Consider the following 23,504-nt stretch of genomic DNA (forward strand, 5'->3'; position numbering starts at 1 on the left):
GATGGGAGGATTTCATGTAGGTTGAGTTGTCTTAGTCGTGCCCTGCAAGGAAATCCCAGCGAGCAGTGGGTCCAAAAAACAAAGGAGATTAAAAATGCCAGGAGATCCGTGTGTTTGTTAGGGAAAGTTGTGATGGAAGTCATGACAGACCCTGTTTAATATTTTTGTGAGTGAAGAAGGGAGTGGCCTTTGGAAGTGGGTGGAAAATGCTGGAATTCACCCAATGGTAGGAAATCCTCTGAGTGTGGGGTTGGCACCAGCCTGAACAGTTTTGGGCTGAGCTGGGGGGCTTTAGTCGCTGGAGAAATGGAGTGGAAGGGAACAGCAGAGGTGGTGCTGTTGTCCTGACTCACACTTCTGTTGAGGGTTTATCTGATTCCCTCTGTGCTGGAAAGGAGGGACAGGGAGGAGCTGCAGTTCTCCAAGGAGAAATAGAAAACCAAACCACGGGGAGAACTGTGCACTGTGCCACACCACACTGGTTGTGCTGGTTCTCTCCTGGTCCTGGGGAGCTGTGAGCTCAGAGCTTGGCCCTTGGGTTGTGTTGGGGCTGCTCTTTGCCTCTGCTGGAGCACAGGGGTGGGGAGCAGGAGCTGAAGAGCTCAACAGGCTGTGTTTGCCATTGGCTCTGTGCAGGTGTCTCAGGTGATAAAGCCAAAACCCCAAAGCAGGGCGCTGTCCTTAAAAGCCCTTGGGCTGGGTCTCTGTTGCTCTCTGCTCTAATCCTGTCCTGATGGAGCTGCTGCCTGTGCCGCTGTGTCAGGGAAGAGCTCCAGGGCCGAGGCGAATTCTTCCCGAGTGCCACCAAGCGTGAATCTCCACACAGCAGCGAGAGCTAAACCCTGCTTGTAATTAGACACAACAGCTTAATTTGCTGTTAATTCCATCCCCAACCCACTGAGAGGTGCGGGCGTGATGCAAATGCAGATTTCCCGGTGAGCTGCACCGGGGGCTCCCTGTGCTCCGGCCCGGCTCCCTCCCTGCCGGGGCTCTGCGGAAGGACGTTCCCATCCCTCCTCCCGGGCCGGGGCTGGTTTTCAGGGACAGCGTGGCCCAGTTTCCACCTGCAGTGTGGGTCCTGGGTGTAAAACACGCCCGTCCCGGAGAAACCAGGACTCCTCTCCGGCCCGGCAGGCCGGGCCCCGCTGGCGCTGTCCTGCAGGTGGCACGCGCAGGATGCCGATCGCGCTGCGCCGTGGCCTACTTTGCCTTTTTTATTTTTTATGTTCCCTTTTTTTTTTTTTTTTTTTCCTCCCCCCCTCCCAGCCACATTGCAGTGAGCTGTTCCGCTGGGCACCTGCCAACATTCAGGCAGCAGTTACATAAGAAGAGCTTTTTTTCCTGGAATTTAGGCCCGCTGCTGATGTGTGACCTTCAGCAGTAATTGCCAATAAAGGCGGTGGGGATGTTTACAGGCACCGGCGCTGGCCCGCAGCCTGTGCCGGTAGCAGCCGAGCCCGGGGCTGTGCTGCTGCTTCCCAAGCCTGATCCCACACCTCTGCAGCCCCATTTCATTCTCCAGGGTGAAATTGGGGTGCTCTGCTTTCCCCAAGCCTGATCCCACACCTCTGCAGCCCCATTTCATTCTCCAGGGTGAAATTGGGGTGCTCTGCTTTCCCCAAGCCTGATCCCACACCTCTGCAGCCCTGTTTCATTCTCCAGAGTGAAATTGGGGTGTTCTGCTTCTCCCCAAGCCTGATCCCACACCTCTGCAGCCCCATTTCATTCTCCAGGGTGAAATTGGGGTGCTCTGCTTTCCCCAAGCCTGATCCCACACCTCTGCCCTATTTCATTCTCCAGGGTGAAATGGGGGTGCTCTGCTTCTCCCCAAGCCTGATCCCACACCTCTGCAGCCCTGTTTCATTCTCCAGGGTGAAATGGGGGTGCTACCTCTGCAGTTCTGTTTCATTCTCCAGGCTGAAATTGGGGTGCTCTGCTTCTCCCCAAGCCTGACCCCACACCTCTGCCCTATTTCATTCTCCAGGGTGAAATGGGGGTGCTCTGCTTCTCCCCAAGCCTGATCCCACACCTCTGCAGCCCTGTTTCATTCTCCAGAGTGAAATTGGGGTGTTCTGCTTCTTCCCCCCAAGCCTACCCCCGCACCTCTGCCCTATTTCATTCTCCAGGCTGAAATGGGGGTGCTCTGCTGCTTCCCCCCAACCTTTGGGGCTGGGGTAGGGGCCAGCAGCCACCCAACTAAATCCAGCACGGGGTTCCCCTTGTAGTTATTCTGTTGTTTTTTAGGGTTGTGTTGGTGGTTTATCTGTTTTTTCAGTAGTGATGATTCTTCATGCAGCTCTATCCAGTGAAATGCACTTGCAGACCCACTCAGCAGAGTTTAGGTTTGGGGTTTTTTCACCTCTTATCATTAGTCTTGAGGTTTCAAGTAGGTGAAAAGGGAACTGAAAACCCTTGTTCAAAGGGGTTGCCTGAATTAGCCTCCTCGCTGCTCTTTATCTGTGATAAACTAAAATTCCGATGGCTAAGGTGCAAAATACATGCTGTTCTTTGCATTTTTGATTTGGGTTAGGAGATGTATTAACCTCTTCAGAGCTGGAAAGTTGCACTTGGGAATTATTTTCCTTGTAGAGAGCTTACTCTGCAGTCATTTCTCCTGTGTATTTTGCACTTAGACAGTGCTTCACTTGTTATGTCTTGAGCAGAGGAAATGCAGGCACTCATAAATTTTTGTGGGCTGCCTTATATATTTTTTTTTTTCCCTTGAGAAATCCTGCAGTCTTTGGACTGGGCTGCTTTTTTTCTTTTTTTTTAAACACAGACTGGAATTGGTGAGCTCCTTGGGAAAGGAGACTGGAATGTTTCTTACAGTTACTCGTCACCAGAAAAGTAATAGCTGTGCCATCCTGCTGGTGAGCTAAAACTCCTGTAAAATGTGTTGTGAAGGTCGTTGTTACTGTATTCAGTAGAAGTTGTGCAAGATCGAGGGTTTAAAGAGGAGGAAGTGGTTGCACTCCCACTGAAGGGCAGAGGCTGAGGTCTCCAGCTCCTGGGAAGTCCCAGCCCAAGTTAAAATACGATTTCTCCACTGAAAACTCTGGAAAATGAGGAAGGCATTCCCATAGGTGGATCTTGGTGACCTTTGAGTGCAGGCACTGGCAGCCTTGGTGCCAGATTTGCCACCTCCTCGCCTGGCAGTGCACAAAGTCTCTGCTCGTTCCCTGAGAGGAGGGAGGATGTTCAGCCCTGTCCCTGCCCTGGGTGTGTGCCAGGGCTGGCAGCTGGGGGGCTGCTCCTGCCCCCAAAATCCCACATGCCTTCTGGGGGACCTGTGCCAGGACAAGGGGCTGCCCCACATCTCCTGCTGCTGCCTGATTTCGGCGGCTCTGAGATCCTCCATCCCTGAAAACGCAACGTCTGTACGGGGGGAGATGGAACGTGGGAAGTTTGTCAAAGCGGCTCAGTGCTCCTGGATCCCAGTTATTCCCCTCTGCCCTGAAACTTCTCCATAGCAAGTCAAATGCTTGTTTGACAAACACCTACAGATCATCTGCAGAGGCTACAAGTTTCCTATCCAAATTTCTCCTCAGCTCCACAAGGTAACAGTGTTGGCTTCACAAAGGGGGCTTGGCAAACAAGCTGCATAGAGTTTGTGTGGTATTTTTAAAGAGGTATGAAGGACAGCAACATAATTTGTGCTCTAGTCTGTTGCCATGAATCAGACAAGGTGATGCTTTTGCTGTGTGCCTTTCAAGGAAGAGCTGATGGTATTTCAAAGGGAAGAGCAGAGGAGTTCTGAGAAGGGAGGAAAAAGTGGAAAGGGACTTGCAGTACTCGATCTGAACAGCCATTCCCACTGGAATTCCAGCTGCTACTGGAGAGGGCAACACAGGAGCTGAGGCACAGGCTTCAGAATAACATTTATCTGAGATCTTCACTCTAGTTCCTCGCATCTGGATGTACAACCTGGCTGTCCAAAGCTTAATGTGCTATTTGGCTGACTCTGCAGTTGTGTTTTTCCCTTTTTATTTCCTCCTCCCTGCCAAATGTCTCCCCCTGCCACCCCGGTAATGGGATACCATATGCATGGAGTTGGGTCAGTTCCTGAATTCACAGATTTCAGGACCAGAAGGGACCTCTCAGTGGCTGAAGCCGGCTTCCTGCACAGCCCGGGGCATCCTGCTCCTCACCGTTGTGTATCCACGGAGCCAAATCCATGGAGTCTGGCTCAGCCTCCTCCAAGTGTTGAGCTCGAGGACCTCCCAGGACAGGAGAGAGGCATGTTTGGAGAAAGACCTGGAGGAATTGTGTGGTGGTTTGGAAAATGTCATCAGCTCAGCAGTCTGAGGTTTGTCACCTCTCAGTCCTTTGAACTCCGGGGCAGCCTGAAGTGTAGGGGATTTGTGCTTGGAATTGTGCTGGTTTAGCCATTATTTTGTCAAAATTCCCAAGTCTGGCGAGGCTGAAGAGAAAAGGACACGGTTTTCAAACGTGTGTTTGCATGGTCACACCAATGTGAGTTTTCTGATAAGGTTATTTCCCTCTCATTTATTTACAATGTGAGATGTTCCAGCCTGTTCTGCCAAAGCCACTTTCTGGAGCAGCCCCAGTCTGTGGACTGGAATCTCCACCAGCCTTTTAAATGCATTTTAAACCTTCTCACTGCTTGGTGAGCTGGGTGTTCACTGCATAGCTGGGTAAAAAAAGTGGAGAAAAGCAATTCTGATGCTTCAAACTTGAATGAAAATCTTTCTGCTCTTCCTCAAACCTTTTCCACTCTTATCACAGCAGTAGTTTGAATTTTCTTTGAAGGAAGGATTAGACAACTTTCATTGTGGTTGTTATTTTGAAAGCAAACGAGAATAAAACTTGGAAGAATTCTTTCAAACAGTAAAGGAAAAGGATGGAAAGCTCATCTGTATCTCAGGAATTGAGATGCAATGGGACTCACCCTGGAGCTGTCACGTGCTCTGGTGGTTTTTGAGGGGGCACATCCACTCTTGAGTCAGACAGTCTGTTCTGGGAAGCACACGTGGCCCGTGCTGGGGAAGTGGATGCTGGAAGCGCTCCGGTCACCAGAGGGTCAGAGACTGTTCATCTCCAGTCATGGCTCGTGAGGAGTGCTTTATTGGCCAGCCTCGGGGGAGTGGAAGCTTCAAAGGAAGAGAGGCTTTTGCTCAGCAAGTTGAAAGGACCTTTCCCTACTGCTTGTAAAAAGCACAGATGTTGGACTCTGACCCGGCCACCCGCTGGGTTCCTGTTGAGAAGCTGTCCACTGTGTCCTGCTACTCACCTGACGGTGTTTGCTCTTCCACACACCTGCCCCTGCCCCCCAGACCTCACTTGCCAAGAGCTGGAAAGCTGAGATACATGGAGGAAAAAGAAATCTTGGAAAATTACTGCTTTGGGCTGCTCTCCCACCCTGTTCAATCCTTGTAAAGCATAAGGTGGTACTTCGCTGTTGTAGCACAGCAACAAGAGCTCAATAATCCTTTGCTATTTGAACCCATTTTGACTCAAAGGGTAACAAATGCAGGATTTGGAGTGTATGTTCTTACTGGAAGATTGCTGAGCACAATCTTGCAGTAAGATTGGGAATCTTACTGCTGTGGATGATCCAGGTGGTCATTGCCCAGGGCCGTGGTTTTGCCCCCAGGTCAGTGTGTGGGGCTGGCTCTGATGTGCTGTGTGTGCCACAGAGAAGAAGGCACAGGAGTTTGTGAGCTGGAATCTGTAATTTTAGCTTGGGAAAGAGCAAACTGTAATTTTATTTTGATTCTTTGTCTGTGCTGCTTTTCAACCCCAAAATGTAAATGTATGGTTGGTTGAAATGGGGTCAGGGTATCTGCCCAGGAAACCCAGAATGGTTTGCGTTGGGAGGGACCTTAGAGCTTATCCGGTTGCACCCCTGCCATGGGCAAGGACACCTTCCACTGTCCCAGAACGCTCAGAGCTCCATCCAGCCTTGGGCACTTGAAGGGATGGAAAATCCACAGTTTCTCTGGGAAACCTGTACCAGTGCCCAGAAGGAAATTTTTGTTTGGAGTCCTGAGTCCAGCAGTCGTGGCCCCTTGACCTGTCAGCTTCAGTCTCCCCTCCCCAGGAGGAAGGGACCTCATTTCCCCAGTTTCCTTGCTGCTGTTGGCTCCTGGGGAAGGCAGGGATGTTTCCTGTGCCCCAGGCAGGTTGTGCAGGCAGGACAATGTGCCCAGACTCCCCAGGAGCTGTCACGGGTCCAGCCTGGGAGCAGGGCAGGGCAGGGACGGTGTGTTCCTCCGCAGGAACGCGCCGCTTCCTGTTCACTCGTGCTCCCCTGCATTAAATCCTCCCTGCTCCCATTTGGCCAGACAAGGGGCTTGCATGCTTGAGACGTGTCCAGGAGCGGTGACAATGCAAGGAAGCCACTACCAAAGGCCGTGGGAGCTGGCCAGGAGCAAAGTCCCTTAGGAGGAGGATGGAGAAGGGTCTTTATCATGGAGCACCACAGGGGAAGCGCTCGCTGCTGGGGCTCCTTCCTGGGAAGTGGAGTCTCCTTATTCCTGCTGCTGCATCTCTGGCCTCTGGGCAGACATGGCCTGGCTCAGGTTGGGGTTACAGGATCCTGAGAGTGTCATTACCTGGGGTCTGCTCCTGAGGAGTTACAGCAATTTCCCCACAATTAAGTCAGCGGTTGAGTTTGGATGTTCAGCTCTCTGTTGTGTGTCTGTGCTTGACTAGATGAAAGTTACTTGTCTTCATCTGTTTCAGTCCAAGATCAGCATTTTAAATTTGGAAAGCTGTCACCATTCAGGCCCTTACTTCATTGCTCCTGTTTGGTGCCATATCACGGATCTTTTATCTTGAGAAAAGTATGGTTATAGACGAGAATCCACGGAATACGTTTTTTTGAAAGCTAAAATGACAAGGCTGCTCCCTTTGTGATATGCAGCCCTGGCTTCCTCCTCCTCCTCGCTGGGATGGATGTGCAGCATTCCAGTGACAGATCCTGGGGGTGTGGTCCCCAAAAACACTCTGGGCACCTGCAACTACTTTTTTTTTTTTTGCTTGTGCCTCTGAGTTCATGCAAAAGCAGAAGCAGTTCGGAATGTTCAAAGTATACCTGTGAAATTTGCCAAACGTGGCTCCTTTGGGAGCAGGGTGGGAGGCCGTAAGCACTAATTACACCTGTAATCCATTAGCGATGATTCAGCTGAAGTCAAGTGCTTTGCCAGCTCCCTTCCCCTCACTGTTGACCACTGGATTGCTGTTGGGATGAAAGATTCTGGAGGAATGACTAATTTTTCTGCGTTTTACTTTCAACTAGCTGCCGCAAGCTCCAGAAACGGAGAGCCCCGTAGAGGTGTGTCAGCCACCTATATTTGTACAGCACACAAATATCGGTGTTTCAGTAGTCCTAGTGGAGTGTCCTGTTGGTAAAAACCCCTGTGAAATGTGTGTTCCTGCCTGGTGGTAGACAGTGGAAATAAGTAGATTTGTTAAAGTGCCTTAATCCAGTCCAGCATCAGTGTGGTAGTCTGAAAATATTTAAAAAAAAAAGTGTAGGCTAACCCTAAGTCTGTTCCTTTCAGCCATTTCCTTTATTCTTTGAGGGTGGCACTGGGAAAAGTCTCCTCTCAAATTTTCCTACACTGGCAAAATGAGACTTCATTTTGGCTCCTAATGCAGAATTTGGTTTTCCCTTTGCCTCACATACTTAAACATTTTAGTACTTTAAGGAAAGGGAGGTGTCAGAAGTCCTCAGTGGAAGATTCATAATCCCAGAGCAATTGGTGTCCTATTTAAAATGACCCAGTGGATGAGCTCAGGGTCACTGCACATTGTCAAGGTCACTGGTTCTAAAGGAATTGGATATGTGGAAACATGTCCTTTATGTGCATAAAACAGTTCATTTGCCAAAACGAAGGCAGGAAAAGTTATCAAATCTTAAATTCCTTTGAAATTGGAGAGATCCAGACGTGACATTGGTAGATTGTACAACTGGGTGCCAAATCAGTGCAAATCTAAATGAAACAACATGGAAGCTCTAAATCTGGGAAAGCAGTGGTTCTCTGAGCTTTGAAGTTTATAGATGTGAGATCACGTAGAAAAAGAAATGTTTGTGATGGTCTAGGCCTTTGTATTTGTAGTTTTTGTGGAATAGCGTTTAAATGTAGCCTGAAACTCTGAGTGGTCATCAAATGGATTTGAGATGTCTGGGAGATGGCTCCTGGTTTCTGATGGGCCCCTGCAGAGCCGTTATTCTGCACCTTTTCAGATGCTTTAAAGCAGCAAAACCCCAACGTGTTTCAGCTTTGCCAAGTGGGAGTTGCACTCCTGAAAATGAGTATCTAAAGTGAGAGAGATTTGATTTGGAAAGTGCCCGTGCCAAGGGGCTCTCTCCAGTGAGTCCCCACTGACTTCCCAGCCCTTGGAAAGGAGCCCCCCCGGCCCTTCCAGAAGCCCTCCCCAGTCTCAAATGAGTTTCAGTGACCACGGTGGGATGTGTTGGGGTCCCTCACCCCCAGAGTGTGTGTCCAGTGGGCTGGGGGGGCTGTTCTGTGTGTCTGTGCATGGGCATGCGTGGGCTGAGCCCCCCAGAACCCCTGTGTGTGTGTGTGTGTCCCTGGGAGCTGGGACGCCAGACAGACGCCGTGTTTCCCGGAGCCCCAGCACGGCTGGCACACGTGCATGCCAGGGGGGTGTGTGAGGGTGGCAGGGCTGGCAGAGGGCAGGTGTCCTGTTTTGGTGGCAGGTGTCCTGTTTTGATGGCTTGTCAGTCCAGCTCCCCCCTCGCACCCAGCCGTGACTCCCCCAGTATTCCCCACGAGTGCCAAGATGTTGGTCTCTCCTGAGTGTTGTTCTGCTTTAAAATGAAAACTTTCTGCACGCACAGCAGGAGCTTGATCAAACTCTACCACAGAGGCAGCTGGAGGATCATAGAAGGGTACGTACAGCAGTCAAGCGCATTCAGAACTCCCCTCTCCCCTTCCCTTTGGAACAGCCAAGCCTAAGTCATGTAAGAAACTCGTGTGGTTAAATGCTGGGCTCTTGGGAAATCTCAAAAACGAGCTGTGTTTACAGAGTGAGGTGCTGGAGCCCCTTCTCTGGGGTTACTGGAAGGGACGAGTGCTTGGCTGCTCCGAGTTAAACTCAGATCCTGGTCTGGTTCATCCACACTGTCACACCACTCCCGTGGCTGCTGATCCCTCCATTGTGAGGTGCCATTCATCACTGCTGGTGGAGCTGGCTCCTCTGGCCACCCCACCCCTTTGTAACCAGCTGAGCTGCAAAATCAGCATCGTTGGTCCCTTTCTCCATTTCTCCTGCTCTTGCAGCTGGCAGCACAACAGTAGCTGCTTCACCCTAAAATATTAAAGATGCCCCATTTTAAATCTTCTAACAGGTTTCTGAGATCACTTAGAGTGTTGCATCTCCATTGCTGGTATGCGTGCAGTGATGTTTCTGTGTGACTCTTCCTTTACCTGGTGTGAATGCAGATGAAACTGGACGCTGTTGGGTTTTTTCCTAGGTACCATATTTGATTTTTCTGGTTACTGCCAAACATCTGATATTTGTTTGCACACTGCCCTCGTCAAAGTGGTGCACAGCACTAACAGGATGGTTAAAGAACTGTTCTGGAGCCAAGCATCGCAGCTGAATTAATTAGAACATTTCTTAAATACCACCTATTTTTGCTCCCTTCTGCTTTGATCACATTTCGTTAGCTGATACCGTGGGTTTGGATAAATCTGTAGGAACCAAAGCTTTTCTTCCCAGTTAGGGTTTGAAATGCTGGTGACTGTGTATTTCCAGACCTGTGTCAGCACGCTCTGACTAGAAACATCTGCTTGATACTTGTTCCTGCTGTGTTTTCTGAGGATTTGCCTTGTTTTGGTACACAACACCTACAGACACCAGAAGTGCCTGTCCTGGCCGGGTCTCCACTCACCCTAGCTACTTTGACCATGGAATAGAAGCCTCCTTCTGCTCCACAAGGGGCCAGGAGGAGAATCTGGGGGCAGCTCCAAGAGCTTTAATTGCCCTCCTGAACTCCGGCAAGGTGGAGTTTGCTGAGCAGCTCTTCTCGAGGCTGGATGTGTGTTATCTTGGTAGTAAGTAGTAGAAATCACTGGTTTAAATGCCAGTTGACACTGTGGCTGCCAGTTAGCTCACCAGAGGAGGAAAGAGGTGATGTGAGTGCTCCCTTGTAGCCATTTGTGTCCTAGGGCCCATCTGGGTGTCAAGTTGCCTTTCTAATTGGTGCACATGTACAAGGAAGATGTAGTTCAGGGGGTTTTTTTGTCGGGCTTGGCCTTGTTCTGTCGTGTAGCCTCCCTTACCTGCCAGAGTGGGAGCAGGGAGGTGGACAAAGCACTGCCTCGAGTACTGCACGCTCTCATGTCGCTGCAGTTGCAGGAGCTCCTCCAGGACAGGGTTTGCTGGAGCTCCTGAGCTCTCTCCTGCCTCTCCCACACGTTTACTCTTTGGCCCAAGCGGTGATGGGAAGCATGTGCCCCTTGGAGAAGTGCTCATCTCCTTCCACTGTTGCTTGCACAGGAATTTTCCTTTTCTTTTTTTGTTTCTGTTGTTTGGGAGCTTTTGGAAGCAGCTGGTTGGAGCACTGGCTTTGTGTTTGTTTTACATCCTGTTCCCTGACACTTGCTCCCTCCCCATCTGATCCCATAAAATGCAGCTCCCGTGCTGCAGCTTTGACACCGATAATCCACAGGAGCCGTTTCTGAGCTGCTGGGCTGTGGTGACAGGGTGGCACTGGGAGCCCTGACTTGAGCCCCAGCCCTGTGGGGAGGGCAGAGATCCCTCACCAGCTCAGGGATGTGTTGGGCTTCTCCCTGTGGAAGTGATTTCTGAAATTTGGTTAAGAACTTAATTATCGGACAAGCTTTTGTCTTTTTTTCTTTTGGGTTATAAGGATCTCTTGAAGTGACTTCTGTGCGTGCCAAAAAACCAGTGGGACTGCAGCAGGGCTGGAGTTCTCTACAAGCCAGTTAATGCACGTTTCTGTTGTTCCATTTACTTGTTTGTGTTTTAAAGGCCTCCTGTGAAAGTTTAGAAAGTAAGACTTCACTTTTATGACAGCTAATGTATTAAATGGCATCTTGAATCTATAGACAGACAACCAATTTCATTTGAAATACAACTGAAAATCAGTAGATCAGTGACGAGCACATGTTTTGTGAATGGAGTTAAAGATAAGATGCTCTAGTGCATTGGACATATTTTTAATACGAAATTATTTTTTGCTAAATTGATTTTTTTAAAATCATTATTATTTATTTTCTGAATCCCCAGAAAAGCCCTCCCCTGCCCTCTGCAGCACTGTCCCAGGCTGGTGCTGCTGTAGCCACGCTGCCATTAGCAGGGCAGGAGCTCCCAGTGACAATAATCACAAAGTTCTCCTTTGTGCACAAAGACCTTACAAAAATCCCTTGACCCCCGTGCGGTGTTTGTGTGCTGGCAGTGCTGCCAGCTTTGTCCAGCTCCCCAGATGCCTGGGAATTCCTGTGAAGGCTGAAGTGACAGCAGTGGGGTGGCATTCCACCCGGAGGTGTTGGATCTCCATTGGGGCTGTGCCGGGGCTCCCGGTGCTCCGGGATTTGGGGTTGTGTGAGGACCTGCCCCGTGCAGTGGGATGGGATGGGATGGGATGGGATGGGAGGGCTGGCGTGGCTCAGGCAGCTGCCAGCAGGGAGCAAAGAGCCGGGATCCAGCAGGATTGCTCAGCTTTCCGCTCAGCAGCTGCTGGATTATGTCAGCTGCTGGTGGGGGGATGGCGGAGCACAGCCCTGCAGGGTTGGTGGGATGGCAAAACAGGAGAGGTGCGAGGAGATTCAATTGTTCCTTAAAACCAGTTCTAATGTTCCTCTAATCCACCTCTTGATTTTGTGTTGGCGCTGCACAGATGCAACCCCTTTGCGTTTAAGACCGAGACAATAGAACTTCATTAAAACAAAATTGTCGGAAAATTAAATCTGTCTAGAAAGCTTCACGCGGAATCTGAGCTGCAGCTGTCTCTGTGCTGCATGGGGGAACCCAAAATATTATTGATCCCCATGAGACCCCTCCGGTGTCCCAGCCTGCCCCAGCACATCAGGAGCTGCTCAGTGGATTTTTCCAGCTCTCCAGGGTTTCATCCCCCCTCCCTCGCCACCAGAAGGGTCTGATAACGGCAGCCCTGCTGCCAACGAACGAGCGTGGGTGGTTGGCTTGTTCGTGGAGCTCCCATCGTGATTTCCTTCTGCTCTTTGCATCCAGGGCGAGGCCCTGAGGCAGGTTTTGGTGAACCGCTACTACGGCAACGTGCGCGCGGCTGGGCGGCGCGAGAGCCTCACCACCTTCGGCAACGGGCCCCTGTCCGCCGGCGGCTCCGGCAAGGCCGGCCCGGGAGGTAGGACACGCTCTGCTCGGCCCCTCCCTGCTCTGGGAATCGGTGCTCCTGACAAATCAGCCCCCCGCAGCTGGAGTCGGGACGTTTCCCATCGCGGTTTTGTCTGCGAGCTCCCAAGAAGAGAAGAACCGTCCGCGTGGGTGACTGCAGTTGGGAGCAGAGCGGGCAGACGGAGCTCTTTGCGCTTCTCAGTGACCGCCTGGGGTTGGACTGATGTTTGTGACATTGCTTTGAGTGAATGTAGCTAGAAATCCTGATCAATGTCATATTTGGATGTGTGCCCCTAAGGACGTCAGGTGATTAACCATTCCTGAAAGAAAACCACTTCGTGGTATTGCAGGAATCGTGGGGTGGGATGGGCAAAGATTCCATTTGAAGTCAGTTATACAGTGGAATTTATTTAACTTGAAGCAGTTGCTAAAAAAAGTCACTAATGGAATCACAGAATGGGTTGGGTTGAAAGGGACCTTAAAACTCATCCTGTCCCACCCCCTGCCATGGGCAGGAACACCTTTTGCTGTCTCAGGTTGCTCTGAGCCCTGTCCCGCCTGGCCTTGCCATCCCCGTGGGCTCAGTCCAACCTGTGTCTCGTGGTCACCTTCACAGGAGGAAGCTCTGGGTCAAGCTCCATGAGCCGAGGGGAGATGAGCCTGGCAGATGTCCAGTGCCACCTGGATAAAGAAGGTGCTTCCAACCTGGTCATAGATCTCATCATGAATGCCACCAGCGACAGAGTCTTCCACGAGAGCATCCTGCTGGCCATTGCCCTGCTGGAAGGTGGGAACACCACGATACAGGTAGGGAAATGGAAAACTCCATCTTGGGACTGAGCCGTGTCGGGAAGGGAAATGTTTCTGTGAAACGCAGGAAATTGGAGAGGGTTAAGGAGGCGGGAGGGGAAATGATCTGAATGATCTTTGACCTGTAATTAAGGGAAATGTTGGTGTCTGCCGTGCAAAAGTGAACTTAGCAAATGTTTGGGTACTTGAGGTGTTTTCCCAGGGGCAATACAGAGGAATGTGTAATAAAACAGCTTTGTAGGTAAGGTATTGACTGCTCTTACAAATAACTTAAGCAACTGCAGCGTGCTCAGAGACTTTTACAGTGAGCCATTAAATTTCAGACTGCGATTTGAAATAAGTTTGTGGTAAACTCCAGACCACCACAGCTCTCCAGCAATCTCACTGTTCTTCCTTTCTGTGTTTTCAATAAGGTTTAGATTGCCCTAAAAGAAAATTGTCCCTGGTGTGGGTTAATGAACACATACCAGCGAGCTCTTACGTTCTTCCAAAAGGGAAGTAAAACCTTATTCCAGCAAAACTCCCATACAAAGATGATTGAATCTGTGATATTTTCTTTGTTTAGTTCTGCACGTGTTGTGTTTGCAGGCTGTCTGTGGGGCTGAGTCCTGACCAGTTATAATTGGTAACTGTGGTTGAAATACACAGTAGATCCCTAGAGCAGCCCCTCCTGTGTCCGTGCAACCTTCCCTTGAGAGAACAGGGAATGTCTCTGGGCTCCTTCCCTCTGTCTCTGTAATCAGTACCCTCATTAATCCCCTGTGTATAAGCTCTGGAATGAAACTTCTTTCCGAAGGATAAAGTGGGAATTGAGTGTTGAAAATCCTGTGTCACCTTAAACTGCAATGACAGGATTAATATTCCTGGGGGACAGTCACTCCTTTGGATTTCCTGCTCTTCTCTAGTGTAGAGGAAGCTGAGCTTTCATCTTTACAGCTCTCAGGGGGCCTCAGGTAACCTCGCACTCTCATGCTGGGAGGAAAAACAAGCTGCACCAGCCTGATGTGGGGAGATCCTTTGCTTGTGCTGGACCTCAGCGCTAAAGGATTGAGCCGAGTCACTTCCCGCTGTGCACAAATCCGTGTTGGAAGCAGATTCCTTAGCTCACCCACCGAAAACCAACAGGAAAATCTGCAGTCCATCTCCAAAGACACCTTTTTGCCCAAAAGGGAGGTCGTTTAGTTTACATTTGCTGTCTGTAACCCAGAGCTGGGAGGTTGTGGAATACCCCTGCGGTCAGGAATGAGGGACAGCTCTCAGGGCAGTGGCGCTTCCACCCCACACCCTGCGCTGCTGCCAGGTCCTGCTGCATTCCAGCCTCTACAGATGTGCTTCCACAGCCCAGAGTGGCTGTTTTCCATCTCCTTTCCCACTCAGGAATAAGTGCTTGGCAGGTGTCAGTGGGACGTGCTCCGGGCAGCCAGCAGTCCCTGGGTGCGTGTGCGTGCTCCGGCGGGATGGGATGGGCTGGGAGGGGGCTCTGCTGGAGTGTGGGCTGCTTTTAAGTACAGAATGTTTTAGGAACCAAATGACTTGTGATGCCTGCAGCTAATGCTGTGAGCTCTGAGGGCTTGGACACACCCTGCAGCTCTTACTCATGCATGCAAAGCACGAACGGGATGTTTTTGAAAATATCGCGTGGAGCGGTTGGGATGTGGAGATTCCTTGCTAGAACGCTCCATGGACTTCGTAGCAAAAGGCAAAAAAAGGAGCATAATCAGTGTATAGATGTGTTCTGTGGCTTTCCTCCACGCTGGTTAAACTCCTGGTGTCAGGGAAAGAGTTTTCTGGTGCCTTGCAGTGGCTCCAGCACACGGGGACCTTGGCAGTCAGGAACAGCACGTCCTCAGCACTCTGAGCTCTCAGAGAGCCGAGTCAGGAGAAACTCCAGTGGGGAGAACACCAACCACAACGCTGAACTTCTGGGAGAACAGCTGGCTGCACACTGGGAATCAGAGCGAAGGTGGAGGCTTGCTCTTTAGTAAAATCATTAATTCAGGGCTGTATCTCCCAGGGTAATTGCTGAGTGATGTGATGGCCAAGTTAAACTGGTATCCTGAGACAGTGAACTCACGTAATCGAGCTTTGCTGTCTCCACGTAGGAAGGATGGCTCACAATGCAGAGGGCCCTGGGTGCAGCCCAGCTGTTCAGGGGAGCTGTGTGGGTACTTGCTAATCTGCAGAGCTTGATGGGTTTTGTACAGCAGCCTTTGGCTGTGACACAGCGAAGATTTACGGTGAGCAGCGAAGTGATGGGCTCCCCTTCGCAGGAACTCGTTTTTACAGAACACGCTGCAAAATTCGGCTGCTTGTGGAAAAAGAGATGCAGGTGGGAAAATTAACCTGATACTTTCCTTGTGTTTTATCCCAGTCTTTCTCTAATGTTCTTTGGTAAGTTCTGCAGGCTGGGCAGGTGGGGCTTGGCACCCTCTGCAACCTGTGGAATGGAGTTTCTGCGGTTCTTCTGCAGTTTCCAGCAAGTGCCACTGGAAGAGTTATCCTCAGTCTCTGGACTAGTAACCGTGTTCATTTTACATTAGATGCATTTGTCATTGGGCAATTTGACCTAGCCAAACCAGCCAGCTTTGTCTTTGAGGTCTAACAGAGTTTATTTTCATTTCACAATTTTTTTTTTGGTTATTTGATTGATAGTGTTCCAAACAAGCTTGTTCTGTGCTCCGTTTGAATAATTTCTACTGAACTTTAATTGCCTCCATCTATCTACAGGCCTTTGAGAATAGGAAAGTGGTGGGATAGGGACAGGTTATGTAAAAAAGGCTCTTTGGCAGCAAAGCCAGGAATGTGTCACCCCTGCATGGCATTTTCTTAACTTCAGGTTTTCACACGGGAAATTGATTCCGCCCGAAGTGAAGCAGAGGGTTTGTACCAACACACAGGAACTTGCACGTGATGATTGTAATACGGTTAATAATGGGAGTTCCCGGGTAACTCCCATGAGCTTCAGTGGGAGAACAGATCCCCAGGATGCTGGGAAGGGATAACTGCAAGAGGTGTTGCTGTTTCATTAGGTACAGGCAGGGCCAGTATTAAGGGTAGGCAAAGTAGGTGGTTGCCAGCTCCAGCAGAAAGGCAAATCTCAAAACGTTCCTTATTGTAATTGGTGGGAGGGATTTTTTTTTTTTTAATTGTATTGTTAGGAAAATGAATGTGGGGGAGAAGCAGGACAAGAGAAAACACTCCTGATTCACCTCGGGAAGGAGCTGAGCTGGTGGTGTGTGGCACTGAATCCCACGCTGCTCCGCGTTTCGCTGCAGGGCTGAATGTGGATGTGGCAAATGAGCTCTTCTGGGAAGGTCTTTGTCCGCTTCCAGCTCTCTGGGTGGAAACTTTCTGGGCTTTAGCTTTTGGAATAAGCTTAGAAGCGCTGTCAGGTTCTTTGGGAGCAGGATGGTGGTGACCTCGTGCTGGCTGTGCCTGCTGAGCCGCTCGCTCCGCCTCGGTGGGAAGCCTGCCCTCGTTTGCACAGAGACAGAAGCAGAGGTGGCACCATGGGGTCAGCACCAGACAACAAATTAACTTGACAAACGCTGCAGCTCGCTGAGCTGCGAATTACATCGAGCCCTTTATTAATTTATATAACCCTGAGCGTCCCCCTGGGGAGCGCTGGCTCAGCGGTTCTGAGCAGCCCTGGGGGTGCCCCACGCTCTGCCCCAGAGCCTGAGGGCTGAGCCTGCCCTGCTCCCCGGGTGCCGGCGCCTGGCTGCTGCCCTGGGCTCCCTTCTCCAGAGCAGGGAATGCCCTGGTGGCTGCCGACGCTCGGAGCTGCGTCTCCTTGGGAAGGGATGGAGGCTGGGTCCCTTCCCACACGCGTGTCAGCGCAGCCAGGCTCTGCTCCGGCACGGCAAGCGAGTGACGGCGCGGGGAATTGCTGAGGCCTCGTCCTGCAACGCTCGCCTCTCCTCTGCTAAAGAAAAATCCCCTGTGCCGTTACTCCGCCTCACCTCGGCCGAGTTTTGGGTTTCCTCGGTCGGTGGAAGTTAATGGCAAGTCAAGTCCCTTACATAACGCCTCTCCACGGAGACTCTGCTCCTTTAATTAGGGATCTTCTCAAAAGTCAGCCTGCGTGACAAATTACCCACACACACACGTTGGTGCTTTCAGCAGGGGAAGGTGAAATGAGGTTGATGACATCGGTTGTTCCAGGCAGTTTTTAAGCGCTGCCCCAAGGTGACACGATGCACATTTGTCTGCCACTTCAGAGGGCGATGGTGCCTCTGTTCTCCTTGGTCCATTGCTGTCCCCTAGGTGGGCTGCACCCACGGAGGATGGGGGTTAGCACATGGGGAAAAGGTGCTTGGCTTTCAGGAAAGAGGTGGGGTTTGCTCCTGGATTTAAGGAATCTGAGCAGAGTTGCTGCTCTTGTGCAGAGGGTGGTGGTGGGATGTGCTCCACAGCCTTCTGTCCTGCTGTGGGTGGTGGTGGGATGTGCTCCACAGCTCTCTGTCCTGCAGTGGATGATGTTGGGATGTGCTCCACAGCTCTCTGTCCTGCAGTGGATGATGTTGGGATGTGCTCCACAGCTCTCTGTCCTGCAGTGGATGATGTTGGGATGTGCTCCACAGCTCTCTGTCCTGCAGTGGACGGTGAGGGGATGTTCTCCACAGCCCTCTGTCCCCCAGCAGCTGAGGATGATGATGGGCTGTTCTCCACAGCCCTCTGTCCCCCAGCAGCTGAGGATGATGATGGGATGTTCTCCACAGCCCTCTGTCCCCCAGCAGCTGGGGATGGGGTGAGGACCAGGGGCCACCCTGGCTCAAGGCAGCACCGATGCTCTGGTGGTGGTAAACTGGAGAGCTGTGGTCCATCAAAGCATGGCAAGAGTGAATCAGTGCTGCATGGAATGGTGCCTTGGGCTCACCACGGCGTGTGGGGCTCCTCTGAGATGTGACAGTGCAAAAAGCTTGTGGTTTTGAGCTGTTTGAACTTCCAGAGCTGCTTGGCTGAGCCTCCCCAGAGGATCCCTGTGCCCTCCCTTGAGTGCACCCTGGGGCTAGGGGCTGTGGCTGTGCTGTCCCTGGAGCAGGTGCCGTGGATGCAGAAATCCCAGCAGCCAGCTCCTCCTCAGTCAGGTTTGGTAGGAAATTCTGGCCTGGACTCACACAGCTCTCCCATCCCAGCCCCGTCTTGCTCTGCACTTGGACTCTGTTGACATTTCTCAACATTTCTCCTCATGCCTTGCCACCGGTGAGGAAACTCCACCAGGGTGAATTGTGGTCTCCTCTTCTGTGCCCCAGACTGTCCAGAGATGATGGACAGTTGTTGCATAATGGCAGGATTGATGCACAAAAGGAATTGAATCCAGAGCTGTCCAGTTCTTTGTGTTTCTGGCACTTGGGGGACCCAGGGAAGCCCAGAGCTGGGGGCTACCAGCCCCTGGTGCTGGTCAGACACAGCCCTTGGGAGAGCAGACCCTTCAAGACAAATTTACATCCTTGAACTCATTGTAATACTGGCTGTGAAATACCGTGACCAAAATGTCCTATTTGGTTGCAGGAACACTTTGTTTCTCTTTTTATGTGGCTGCAACCGCCCTGCAAAATGGGGGGAAAACTCTGCAAGACATTACAGGAGTACTGGTGGGGTAAAATGTTGGCTTAGGGACACAATGGTGCTTTAATTTGCGGTTTGGACTTTTAAAAGCAGATTTATTTCTTGCAAGATTTGCAGCAGTCAGAGATGTCAGCGAGCGCAGACAATTGTATGTGGTGGCAAAGGCTGCAGAGGCAAGAATGTCTTTGGGTCACTAACTTCTGCAAATAGCACTTGAAGGCTTTTTATCATTGGTAAAACAAGTGTTAAATTTTCTGTTTGTTTCTAACAAAATAGAATTCTGTGATGCAGGATGTTCTATCTCTTTTTACATTGTTTTAATGATACCTGTTTAGGAAATCAGTGCACAACCAGCAAGCCCTTGGCACGTGTTAAACAATCACCTACCTGTGTCTTTCACTGTTTTAATGTGTTTTTCCTCAAGGTAGAATACACCATTTTTTAAAAATAATCTGGGTATGTTACGAACATGACATGAAAAAAAAACCAACATTGATAGGGACCTGCATCATCAACTGTGGGCAGAGATCTTGTCCTTTTCTGAAAGAGCCCACTACAGAAGGGAAACCTTGTGCAAATCCTGACCTTCTTGACGGTGGAGCTGGCTTCCAGAGAGGGCACAGGACCTGCAGTAGCCACGAGGAACCTCTGTCCTGATGCTCTGCTGCTCCACACCCATCTCCTCCCTGTGTATTTTAGTGTTTTGAGCACGCTGAAGTCTCAGTGTCCCTCAGCTGCTGGATGCCACCCTGCTCAAAACGACCCAGCCCCACTGAAAATGCGGTGTGAGGAATCCTTCCTGCAGAGGAGATTGCATTTCCACTGGGAGCACTGGGCTGCACGGGCGAGACTGGGGGTGGATGAGGTTGGATTGTAACGGTGCCACCTCGTCTCCCCCATCTTCCCACCTGAGCTGCAGCTCCTGCTGCTTCCTGAGCTGTGTTTGGGCCGTCAGTATTCCTGGAGCAGGACGTCTTGCAGTCTCTTTTCCCAAAGGGAAGTTTTCTGCTGGACTCTGAGGTGCCCATCTGCGCGGTGGAGCAGTGTAGGTGGAAGAAAAGGAGAAGAGGCGCTGCCTCAGGGTTCAGCTGCGTCCTGGTGGCCTTGTGTTGTTCGTGGTCGGGTACCACCTGCTGTGTGGCAATCCTCTCAGCATTCCACTGGGATCCTGGTCCTGCAAGGAGCAGGGAAGGTAAATCAGTAATTCCCCCAATTCCTCTCCATGGGATCCAGGCCCAACATCAACTTTCAAGATGATCCCTAGCAGGATTAAAGTCCTCCCCGAGCAGGCAGAGGCAAAGCTATTCAGCAAAACAAGGTCATGCTGCCTTTTTTTTTTTTTTTTTTTTGGTAAGCACAGGAATCAACAAAGCTCTGTTATATAACTTCTATTTATATCCCACTTGCTCACTAGCTGCAGGCACACAAGAGTAGCTGAGAAGGGAATTTAATGAGCTCTCAGGGCTTGCTCACCTTCCAGAGCGGGTAGGAGCCAGCTTGTTTTTGAAGTGCGTCAGCAAATGGAGCTGGTGGTGGGTGGGTGGTTTGGGTAGGTGGACTGACTTGTTGCTATGGTTTTCTTTAATTCCTCTGTCTCTCAAGGAGATATTACACTTTTTTTTTTTTTCCTCTTTTGGGGAGTCTGCAGACTTCCTTGTTTCTCACACCTACGCAGCACTTGCCAATTTGGTGGGGAAGTGGGGTCCATGTTCCTGCCACGGGGAATGGGATCCCCACTCCTGCCACAGGGAATGGGATCCCTGCTCCTGCCACGGGGAATAATGGGATCCCCGCTCCTGCCATAGCGAATGGGATCCCCGCTCCTGCCATGGGGAATGGGATCCCTGCTCCTGCCACAGGGAATAATGGGATCCCCATTCCTGCCATGGGGAATAATGGGATCCCCACTCCTGCCACAGGGAGTAATGGGATCCCTGCTCCTGCCACGGGGAATAATGGGATCCCCGCTCCTGCCACGGGGAATAATGGGATCCCCGCTCCTGCCACAGGGAATAATGGGATCCCTGCTCCTGCCACAGGGAATAATGGGATCCCCGCTCCTGCCATGGGGAATAATGGGATCCCCGCTCCTGCCACGGGGAATAATGGGATCCCTGCTCCTGCCACGGGGAATAATGGGATCCCCGCTCCTGCCACGGGGAATAATGGGATCCCCGCTCCTGCCACGGGGAATAATGGGATCCCTGCTCCTGCCACGGGCAATAATGGGATCCCCGCTCCTGCCACGGGGAATAATGGGATCCCCGCTCCTGCCACGGGGAATAATGGGATCCCCGCTCCTGCCACGGGCAATAATGGGATCCCCGCTCCTGCCACGGGGAATAATGGGATCCCCGCTCCTGCCATGGGGAATAATGGGATCCCCGCTCCTGCCATGGGGAATAATGGGATCCCCATTCCTGCCATGGGGAATAATGGGATCCCCGCTCCTGCCACAGGGAATAATGGGATCCCTGCTCCCGCCACAGGGAATAATGGGATCCCCACTCCTGCCACGGGGAATAATGGGATCCCCGCTCCTGCCACAGGGAATAATGGGATCCCCACTCCTGCCACAGGGAATAATGGGATCCCCACTCCTGCCATGGGCAATAATGGGATCCCCGCTCCTGCCACAGGGAATAATGGGATCCCCGCTCCTGCCATGGGCAGTGATGGGATCCCTGCTCCTGCCACGGCTGGGCTGAGTGACCCAGCGCTGTGTGTTCCCTCAGGGAGGCAGCAGGAACCCAGATCAGCTCTGTGCTGACAGCAGGGCAGACCCTGAATCCCCCAGGCTCCCGAGGCCGTCTGTGAGCCCAGACCCCACAGGGATGTTTGTGCCTGTTGTTCCCCACTGTCACCTCATCCCTGCAAGGGCTCGTGCTGGCTCTGGAAGGAGGTGAGGGAGCTGTCTCTGCATGAGGTTTGTTTTTGCTGCTTCTGTGAAATGACTTTGAGTTGTATCAAGAATTTGGGTGCAGCGGTAGGATACAAGGGCTCTTCCTGGTGTAGTTGTGCTGCTGGTCTCATTTAAAGCTGGTTGGGACAGGCAAGCACTTCCACAGGTCAGGCTCTGTGCACTCATCACCCCCAGAAAATATTTCCCCATAAGGTGGGCAGAACCCCCAGCAAAGAGCAGAGCTGTGCAGGGTGGAGGGTGAATCCCCATGGCAGCAAGAGTTTGTCTTATTTGTGGAAAACAGAGCTGGGAAGTCCTCCTTCTGCTTTCAGGACGAAGTTTATTTTACAGTTTGCAAAAAAAACCCAGGCAATTGAGGTGTTCTGGCAGATTTTCCTTATGGGTTTATTTCAAACTGTGAAGTATGTTCAGTGTGAAATATTTCAGCTGCCATTTCCTTAAGCTATGCAAGACTAATGATATCCATCACTCGTGCCCAAAGTGATGGATCTGCAGCGAGCCAGGACGTAAGAGATTGAGAGAGATTGAGAGATTAGCGATATTTAAAATAAATCAATGAGGAGGGACTGAAAGCAGAGTTAGGTTGGAATTTTCTGCAGTGGAAGCCCTCGCAATATGTTTAGGCAGAATGTAGAGGGCTGGCACTTGTGCTTAATTCGGTGCTTGTGTTAGTGCCGTTCTCCTTAAAATGTGGCTTGTTTGAAGTAGCCCAGCTCTAAGAACTCGTCTGGGGGTGGCAAACTCTTCCTGCAGAGATGAAGCAGCACACAAGTTTTGCATTAGCTCGTGCTGGCAGCCTGGCCGGATAACCCGGGCGAGCTGAGGTCCCTGCAGTGATTTCTCTCTAGTGCTGGAATAAAATGTCCTGAGCTGAAGCCAGATCGCTGCGCTTTCTCCTCCTTCTGGAGGGACTTTCCTCTCTGCGCTCTCCCCGGCTGGCCAAGTTCACGGGGTGTTTTCTGTTCGCTGGCGTTAGAGGGACGGGGAAGGAGACGGCGGCTTTGCTTTAATTGGCGAGGCGTTTGCTGGGACGCAGCTTGCCCTGGTTTCCTGCTCATCAGAAGCCCGTTTTGCTGGGGAATTCTTCGGGACGTGCCGGGATGCTCTGGCAGGGCTCGGTGGCTGAGGAAGCGGCTTTGGGAGGGCGCGGAGCTCCCAACCTCGGAGCGGCTCCTGCAGCCGAGGCCGCCCCGGGCCAGGCCAGCCCTCGTGGGGAGCAAGCACAGCTGGGCAGAGCCTGCTGGAGCCCAGGGCTTGCTGCTGCGTCCCGCAGGGGCAGACAGCCCAGCCCGGAACGAGCCTGGGGTGCAACGTCGAGCTGTTCCAGGAGAAGCAATCCAGCTGTCGTTCCTTTTCTTGGCGGGCACAGCCGGGTGCCAGGGTAGGGGAAGGTGTCCCCAGTGAGGGGACAGCACACACAGCCCAAACTGGCAAGGATTTCAGAGGCAAGAGCTAGAAATGGGCTGCCTTCAGTTGCTGCCTGGTGGTTTTTGGGGGTTTTTTCCCATTTAACAATCCTACACCGGGTACGAGCTCGCTTATCATTGAATTTTCTGTGGATTAGTTACATTTATAGTGGATTAGTTGCCTGGGTCTGTCCTCTGTACACCTTACACAAAGGTACACACCGCTGTGCTGTGTGGTTTCGCTCTCCACAGGACAGATGTCAGTTCTGCTGGCTAAAATCCAATTTGTTACTGACTGCTGCTATGAGAGACACGTTAAGGAGCATTTGTCCCTGCCCTGTGGTTATCCTGCCTCCGTAATCCCACCTCCCTGAACTGCTGGGGAGTGAGCTGAGCTTCTCTTCCACTCATCATTAGAAATTTTATATATTACATATGTCAGAGGTCTTAGAATTAAATGT

The 23,504-nt window shown here is 51.4% G+C and overlaps 1 protein-coding gene across 1 annotated transcript in view; it reads left to right on the forward strand.

Annotated features, from left to right (window-relative positions):
• ITPR1 (inositol 1,4,5-trisphosphate receptor type 1) overlaps positions 1–23,504 on the forward strand; it is a 163,140-nt gene that overhangs the window by 93,959 nt on the left and 45,677 nt on the right. Inside the window, exons 40-43 of the mRNA XM_058422258.1 lie at positions 7,262–7,297; positions 8,831–8,881; positions 12,211–12,343; positions 12,950–13,140. Of these exons, the coding sequence (XP_058278241.1) occupies positions 7,262–7,297; positions 8,831–8,881; positions 12,211–12,343; positions 12,950–13,140 (411 nt within the window). The remainder of the gene's footprint in view (positions 1–7,261; positions 7,298–8,830; positions 8,882–12,210; positions 12,344–12,949; positions 13,141–23,504) is intronic.

The sequence above is a fragment of the Hirundo rustica genome, chromosome 12 (genome assembly GCF_015227805.2).
Source record: "Hirundo rustica isolate bHirRus1 chromosome 12, bHirRus1.pri.v3, whole genome shotgun sequence".
Lineage (NCBI taxonomy): Eukaryota > Metazoa > Chordata > Aves > Passeriformes > Hirundinidae > Hirundo > Hirundo rustica.